This window comes from Pithys albifrons, chromosome Z (genome assembly GCF_047495875.1).
Source record: "Pithys albifrons albifrons isolate INPA30051 chromosome Z, PitAlb_v1, whole genome shotgun sequence".
Classification (NCBI taxonomy): Eukaryota; Metazoa; Chordata; class Aves; order Passeriformes; family Thamnophilidae; genus Pithys; species Pithys albifrons.
The window spans coordinates 33,720,665-33,729,990 of NC_092497.1; the positions used below are offsets into that span (position 1 = coordinate 33,720,665).

The 9,326-nt window shown below is 35.2% G+C and overlaps 1 protein-coding gene across 1 annotated transcript in view; it reads right to left on the bottom strand.

Annotated features, from left to right (window-relative positions):
- The window catches only part of TMC1 (transmembrane channel like 1), a 57,298-nt gene extending 48,186 nt beyond the window's left edge, over positions 1–9,112 (bottom strand). The window contains exons 1-2 of the mRNA XM_071580836.1: positions 9,079–9,112; positions 761–826 (exon numbers count right to left, since the gene is read on the bottom strand). Of these exons, the coding sequence (XP_071436937.1) occupies positions 761–826; positions 9,079–9,112 (100 nt within the window). The remainder of the gene's footprint in view (positions 1–760; positions 827–9,078) is intronic.
- Between the last annotated feature and the right edge of the window lie 214 nt (positions 9,113–9,326).

Consider the following 9,326-nt stretch of genomic DNA (forward strand, 5'->3'; position numbering starts at 1 on the left):
TGAAGATGTAGAAGTTACAAATCCTAATGTTCCTAATATTATTGTTTTGCACAAGATCTATTGTGGTTTGGACTCAAATGCACCTTATTTGGACACCTCAGCAGTATAATAAAACTGCACCAAAAATATGTCTTCCCTATTACTTTTTCCCTTAGTCATCCCTGTCCAAGTTTCTTCTTCCCATGATCCTTTAGGGTGCCTTTCCCACCACTCTTTCCCGTTGGTTGAAGTTCTGTATTCCCATTGGTCTTTATCATTGTTCTCTGATTGGTTGCTATGCCTTTTCTATTATTGGTTGTTTTGAAGTTCCACCCCTACTCCCCACTGGTCCGTTTCTCAATCCTTCCCTTGACCAATGGGAAGATTGACTCCGCACCTTGTTCCAGAACCTTCCCTGCCTAAGCCCATAAAAGCAGGCATCTCTAATAAAGTTTGCTTCTTCTGTTGCCACCGAGCCTGGTGTCTGGACCTCTCTTTGGGGTGCAGCGAGGGATCGGTGCAGAGGGAGCCTTCCTGGGCTTTGAGGGGCTAAGGCTGATGTGCTAAGAGCTGAATATCACTCATCGCAGAACTGAGCCCCTCAGAGCTGCATCATTCACCAATATTTGGGAGTTAACCATTCACTATTTCCTCTTTATCTGTGATTGATTAAAAAAGTAAGAACACATGAGAAAAGGCAGTGTGATAGATCTTTCCTCCTCTTTAATTCATATTGTTAATCAGAAAATATTCTGACCTCAATATAATCCACATTACTAACCTGTTCCTTTGACATGATCTTCATTCTCAGCTGCACTGCCTTCCTCATTGTCAACACCACTGCCATCTGTGGGATGAAAACAAAGGCCAGTGCACGTGAAGTGTGGATTGGTCATTAGGAATGCAGGGGTTTCAAGAAATTCTTGGCATTTACTGCTTTGTACTCCTTTACACCATTTCATGAACCCAGCTTTTTGGAACATGGCAAATAGTGTTCCAAAAACAAGATGAAGACAGAAAAAATAGTTATACTTTCCTTCAGGACTCAAATAAGTAAGTCTCAAAGTAATGCCATGAACTCTCTCTCATGGAAGAAATAAGTAGGACAGGAAGATGCTACAATTTGAAAAATAACAAGAAGGATGAAACTACTTCTCAGAGAATTCTCAGATATTTTCTTAAACATGAAGGATAAAGGACTAAGATTAAAGAAGACTAAAAGAATAGTGTTCTGATTTTTCTGACTGGAGGGCATGAAAATTCATAGCTCCAGCACAGCTGAAAAGCACAGTTCCAAAAGAAAGAGGAGACTTACTCTCAGTTCCAGTGACCAAATCTCTAAACACAGTGACAAAACTTGATCCAGCTCACTAGTACACTGTACTAGAGTCCTACTCTAGCACTCAAAAAAAATAAAAACACTAAAGACTTCAGGGAGATAGCCCATTTACAGGAGAATGTAGTGTTTATTCTTAGAAACATCTTTGGTTTGGAGTGGATCTCTTGTTAATATTTTCAGTCTCAATAAATTCAACAAGAGATAATGTCTCTGCCACCCATCAATAAGCAGAAAAGTATCCAATTATTTGCGTAGCATACTTTGGAAATGAGATGATGCATACAAAGAAAATAAATTAAAATATTTTACCCATATGTGTCATATCCATCATAATATCTAAATAATACCTAATTTATATGCTCTCTAAAAACATTGGAATTAACATATTACTTGACAGGTCACTTCTGAAGCTGCTACTGATATTTCCTAGCAGTGTTTCTTCAGAAGCAACACATGAGAAGGCAGAGACTAATGGGCCCTCTTGCGGTATTTTTGAGTTTGTACGTGTGGGACAGCCCTTTAGAAACACCAGTGAAATTTACAGAAATACATGGTAATAGGAGATTAATGAGAAGACTGAGAGCTATTACCACAAGTGGTAGAAATAGATAGCAGTCATTCCACTCCTTTATGTTGTCTAATTTCTCCTCTGTACAGATAGGACAGTTGCATTTTTCAGGAAAGAGGAAACTACAGATATCTTCCTTTTACATTAATCAATAATTGTTCTGAATTTTTCTTTATATACTGTCTTCACATATTCCCTAGTTTCTCAGTTCCTTTTATAAATTTTACAAAGCCATTGAAAATTTGTATGCAAATGGATTTGTTTAAGGACTGCTGTAGCTATCTGTGAAGCAGAACTTCTTGGCTTTACATAGTATCAAAGAAAAACAATAAAACACATAAAGCAAGAAGGAATCTAGGGTCTTGTTTCACTATGTGCAGTTGCAGGCAAACAGTTATTATCCGGAATTTAACTAACATTTTAAAACTGGGATATATGTATTCCCTTCACAAAGCATTTAATCGTAATCAACACTATCACTTCCACAGCATCTACACCATAGTTTTTAATATTATACAAAATTATTATTGTTCTGTACTGTCAATGTAATGCAACAATAAGTGGTCCTTTGTCTGTCTGTGCACATGCCTTCTGCTGCTGACAATAACAGGATCTTCTTTTGATAAAGATAATTATGCTGCTTTTGAAAGGTTGCAAAAATGACAGCAGACACCTCTAAACAGATACTTCATGTGCAACAGCAGGACACTATCTTTTATTGAAAATAATGTTTTTGTTGATCACCTACAGCCAAACAGAAACTCCCAGAAAACCGTATTACTGGTGAAAGATTTGCCTCAATGCAGAGTCTAATGAATTTATACATTAAGCAAACAAATGCAGGTTGATCATATATACTGAAACATTCATTAGCATTGAAATATATTAAGCTTGAGTTTACATCATGTTGACATCATATTCACATGAGAGTGAAAGTGACAAGGGACTATGCAACATAGAGACTTAAAAGGAGAAGATTGCTGTTGGAGACTGTTTAATTTTAATAGCATAAGATAACAAATTTACTATACTGAATCCAATATTTGAGTAACATAAAGTCCTAATCTAATTTACAGGTTGCAGACTGCTTGAAGAAAGTACTGCAAACACTACTATAAGGGACTGTATCTGAATATTAATTTCTGTGTATTTATCATTTTTTGCATCTAAATGATCAGGCACATGAGTGATACAGAAGGATTTTTAAAGAAATAAAGAAGAAACATGAAATTAAAAAAAATAGGTATTGCCACAAAACAAACCTAGAAAACACAACCAGTGATTGCATGGAATCATGCAGCTAAAAGAGAAATGGGTACTATAGACATATGCAGAAAGTACAAGTGCAGTTTCAAAATTAATTTCTGCAAAAATTTAAAATTATATTTCCACACTGACTTTCATAGAAAAATAAAATGTGCTGATATGAAGAATGTTAGTGGTGTGTCCATCTCATGCTGATGTATCTACAGAATAAGAGATCTATTCCAGGTCTTTGGGTATGATGCTGATGCAAAAAGCATTTTACTAGATTTTATTTTTAAAAGAAACTGGAAGCCAAAGGCTCTCTGCTCCTCCAGTATTCTAACTCTCTACCTTATTCCATGACCTATGTCACCAGCCTGAAAGTTGAAGTTCAAAGTAGAACTAAAAGTTATTCACTTGTGACAGCTGTGTAAGTTTCTGCTGTTTAGGAGGGGGGAAAAAAATCTCTGAGGAGAGGCGTTAGAATAGCCTTACCCCCACTGAGATCTGTCCTTAACACCGTAATATGCATGGGTTCATGAAGCTACATCACCACCCCACACCACAACCACATTGTGGCTATCTCAATGACTTGTATTTCAGACAAGAGGTATTAATAACTGTCTTTTTCTGTCTGATTGTTTTGCACTTATCATTCAAAGACCAGTGTTGATAGTTGGTTGAGTATTCAAGCAATATGAGATAAATAAATATTACTGGGTTTAACATTACTATTTTATTATTAAAAAGCTACTTCAGGTAATAAACTCTGTAATACTTTTCAAAGAGCAAAGGAAGAGGCTAGGTAGCACATAACTCAGCAATTTAGATGTTTGTGGAAAACCCTGTCTTACTGAGTTACTGGAGAAGCATTTCAGCAATATACAAATTACATTTACGGTGACACTAAATCTATGTGCAGTCTAGCACTTAATTTAAATGTTCTGCTACAAGCCACAATATAGAGAAACAGTTGAGTGCATTCTTCAGACGTTCTATTAGTATCCTATAGGAACTTGAAATATATTTTTGATGCTCAAAATGTAGTATTTGATGGAGGAACAAAATCCTCACTATATGTGCAGTTCATATACTGATCTTGAGATTTTTTAAACATGATCAAACTTATGAAAAGTTCAATGAATCCTCCAGCAAAATCAACTGTCACAAAAGCAGTGTCTGGAATTACTCATTTTTCCAGAAAAGTTTTGATAAGACTTCTTATCTTCACAGTATCAATATTCATAGGGTTAGTATCAGCTTATTAGCCTTTGACTCATCTAACTTGAGTTTATGTGACCCAGAGCAGAATCTCAACTGCTACATCTTCCAGGATATATGATCTTGTCCAAATAACAGTATATTTGTATATATCATTAAGTATACTTAAATATAGTACATAACTCCTTTCGTTCTTTGAAATCCATTCACTTTTTTTTTTTCCACAATAGTTTAGGGAAACTTTCTCACCTTTCTAGATTAAAGGTAGTGACAGTGTAATCTGAGTAAGATATCATTTTACCTGAAGGCTTATTTAGACTACAGACACATATGAGCCAACAAGGCTAAAAAAGGACATCCTGAATAGGGACTCAGACTAACCTGCATGTCACAGATACAAGACAGAACATCTGACAGCTCAGGACAGAGCTCTGAACATTACAGGTTGGCTGCTGAGGAAAGTAAGGACGGAAAAAAAAATTGAATAACACCTTAGTCTTTGCTTCATGAGGTGTCTAGCAGATCATGGGGGCTATTTTATCCTTACCTTCTTTCCCAAGTTGTCTGTACATCTTCTATCAGAGGCTGCTACTCAGATTTCATGGTTTGATTTTTTAAACTTATTCTACACTTTCAGAGTTTTCTTGATTTTTCACTGTGATTTTTCACTGTAATTTTTCACTAGTGATTTTTGAAACTCCCTCACACAATATGACTTACTGTTGTAATATCCCTTCTCCCATTACTGCTATGTAAAACTGACTGATGCTAATCAATTCTGCATTTTGGTGCTACAAAAAATTCAGCACTATGCAAAGTAATCTGTATATCAAAAAACACTGTCAGACTTTTTGTATATGTTATAAAATTATTTTCTACTTTATGAATTATCAAGCCAAATTGATCATATACCAATAGAGCCTTGCAAGCAATTACTGTGTATTCCTCTAAACTGGATCATGCTGGACATTTTTCAGTGCTGGAAAGACATCAGCCTGGACAGATAATAAACTCAATGTCAATTGTGTGGAAACATCAGCAATGTATATGAAGTACTAGTCAAAAAGAGAAAAGAGTTGCACAATATTCAATTCCCAATATTTATATACATTACTATAGTCTTCTTTCTGATCATGTAAATATGAGATTATGTCAGGATGCTTCTGGGAGAGTACATATCACTAGAAGTAACAGCTGTGAAACACATAGGGAATAATATACCAAGATCTCACAGAAAGTCTTTGGCAAGAGTGAACTAGTTAAGATTTCAGCATCCAAAATTTCAGAACTTAACACTTCCCAGCCTTTTAGTCTCTTTTCAGACACTGGGAAAAACACCTGAGCCCAACTCATGCACAAAAGGAAGCAACTTGAAACACAGAAATTTCAAACAAAAATTACATTTATAGAACAACCATTACACTCATTATTTGAGATCATGCTTGATTTTTTTCTTTCTTTTTCCTAATTAGTGTTGAAAATTTTTCTGCCAATGGACAAAAATAAAAATCACACAACCCCAAAAATATGTCCTGTCCAGCAATAGCGATGAATTTATAAAGTAAAATTATAACTGCTCTCCAGTTACACACACAGCAGCTAATACAGTGCTCATTTTCCCCAGCTGAATTGACAAGATCATAAATAACATGGAACATTTATACTACAGAACACTACATATATACTACATATATATGCATACATAGATAGATATCCATACATAATATATACTACAGAATATTTATATTACAGAATATTTATACTACAATGTGGTAAAGACACCAGGGTCTTATAAGACTTACTAATCTTATTGTCTATGCGGTGTCCTGCAGACTTTTACACCCAAAGAGTTTCCAGAAGTTGGCTCAGATGCAATAAGCTTTCCCTCTCTGAAGACTGCTCTTTAAGAGAATTTGCTCAACTAGTTGTAGTCCAGTCAAAATTTGAAAAATACAGATGGGGACCACAGGGAGCAAATGGAATGCATTCAACTGACAGCCATTAATAGCTTGTTTGTTCTCCATTGATAAGGAAAAATTGCTGATTACTGATGTTCTACTAAAATGACAGTGACTGAGGTTCCATAGGTCATGTTGACACCATGGCTGGCATTGGATACAACATCTGATTACACTCTCCTCTTTTCAGTTTTCTTCTGGGCTGTACTTACACATGCCAAGGTTTGAAATCTTTATAGGTCAGGACTTCTGCTAGCCAAACTTTTCCTTCCAGGATGAGTAAGTCTACTGCACAATTTCAGTGCAAGAATTTTGGGTCAAATCTGATTTTTTTGTTTGTTTGTTTGTTATAAAACATACAGAATGTAGAGGAAGAAGATAATTCAGTGAGAAGCTCCTCAGTATTTCACCCCCTTCAGGAAAACATGTGCAAAATTTTGCCAGCCTCTGTGTCTTACATCACCTCTGTGGATACACCTGTTTCCCAGCAAAGATCTAATCATGTAGTGCTTTACCTCAATCAAGGCTAGAGAACTGAAAAGCTTGCAGGACTCATTGGTTACTGTAATAAAATAAAAAGAAGACACCACATTTGCTTTGTATCTTCATCATACAATGGTGTGATGGTGGGCAATTTTTCATTTTCATCGCAGTCTTTACTGTAAGAACTAGGATCAGAATATTAAGTATTCAATGCACTGTGAGAAGGCTGAGACTGCGGTAAATCATATCAATCTGGTCTTTTCAGGTTGCAAAGGGGGATTTACTTAGCTTATTGTCATTCATTCTTAGTATTGTTAAAATGAGGATGACATAAAATAATATGAAAAAAAGTTTATATTCAAGTTACAAATGTAGTGTTCTTAGTGGGTCTGAAGGCAATGGTATTTTTACCTATCTCATGAGAAGAAAGCTCTTTTAAGGTTTGTAAGTAGAGCTGATCAGAACACCACATATTCTCCTCATTATATTTAGAGGACAAGAGGCACTTTCCAACTGCTCCCTTTTAAACATCCACTCTGAAGATTTTTGCTCTAGGTTGTCTTTTCCTGTATGAGATGCCAGGAACAATAAATTCACAGTCGTGAATTCAGCATAATGAACAATACATTTCCCACTGTGACAGATTTTGCAGAAGACTGGTTATGAAACAAGAAGAATGACCATTCTAAGAATTGCTTCATTAAAAATATAAAAGAGCAAAAATTTCTTTCCCTAGAATGCATTTTTCGCAAATGTTGCAAGAGTATTCTTTGGGACTGTCAACAGCAATGTGGCAAAACCTGCTGTAAAGAAATAGCAACTAGATTATCTGCTGAGTCCTATGCTAGATAACTCCTGTCCTTGGATCTGTTTAAGTCAGAAGTGGATTTAGATTTACATTCTAAAAATGACTCATATGTACTTGTAACAGAACTCCAGCTTTTCAGGTGTTCTGAAATCAGAATACTGTCTTCAGTTTACTCATATGATCTTCTCTCCAAATATACCCCAAACTGGGTATATATATATATAGTAAAATTTCATGGGGGGAAAAGTGTCAAAGAGTGATCATAATTCTGCAACATAAAGGTGTCCACCTTGTCCAGTTACAAAGTATGCAGTACTGACTTGCCATGGCAATGCTGTTCTTTGCAATTTGAAGTCACTGAATTAGAATATATGTCAATTTGGTAAACTTAAAACTTTGGTATTCTTAGAATTTGTTCATTATCAATGCTTATAAAAATGTATATGTTCTATAGTCATGCTCATATTATTTCTTATTCAGGTAAAGATTCTGTTGAAGCCATTAAGTAGTTTTCTTATATTGCATTAAATTTTGTGCTTGTCTTATGTTAAAAAGAACTCCATTAGCACTTACAGCTTGAAAACCAAATTAATCAGTAAAGGGTCTTGTAGTAAAAAAACTGAGGGGAAGAAAAACAATGAAGGAGCTCAGACAACAAATGGGGGAAAAAACGGAGGATATACTTTTAAAGTGAACTACGTATTATATTCTGCCAAAATGCTAAGCAGTCCCTTTTGATGTTTTGTATTGAAGTACATTTTATTACTATTATGTGCTATAATTACGGACTAAGAATATAGAAAGCCCTGTTTAATAGTACTAGTCCTGGTACTCAGCAAGACCTAATGAATTCATTCAGAAACCAGCCTAGAATAAGATCCTGAAAATTATATTCCATGCTGAAGAAATGTAGTGTTTGTTCCATAAGAGAAAGATCAATATTTTAGAAAGAGTAGTATGGTCCATGGGAACAGAAAACATTTCCCAAATTAAAGAATTGCCTTGCACTTTTCCAGAATAAATCATTAAGCATTATAATCCTACAAAAATATTTCTTAGATTTAGAACAATGTGATATCAGTATAGAAATATTGTTAGTCTTACTGTGAAGAATATTGGATATTTCATACCAAATATTGAAAGCAATAAGAAAAGAAAGTATTGGGTTTGTCCAGTTTACAGAAGCCACAAAATGCACCCCGTTTCTTAATCTTTCCTATAAACTACATATAAATATAAGTCAAATAACAAAACTGTGATTGCACTCTTTTGATTTGCTAACCAGTGGAAAGCCACACTGCCATGCTACCACTAGCCAACTTACACAATAAATACATTTCAGAACAAAAGATGTTGAATTGTGATTAGCAGAATTTCATGCTAAAAAAGAATAAGAAAAAAACACAACTTGCACACTGTTGAGCTACATGCAGAAAATGAATATGTGCTTAAGTTGCATAATTATATTTTTAATTACCATTTCCTTCTGTTGATTCTTCATGTTTAGACATCATGACTATTTCACAGGGCTGCTGCAGGTGCTACCTATACAGGAGAGCATCCGAAGGTTGAGTGCTTCAAGATGAAGTACACGACAAGAACATCATCCTGTCTATTAGCGAACGGATGGCGCTGGTGAAGTTTCACTACTGAAATACAAGAAGATACTAATTTCCTAAGTGATTAATCTTTCATGAATGTTTAGCTCACTACTTAGGATTGTCA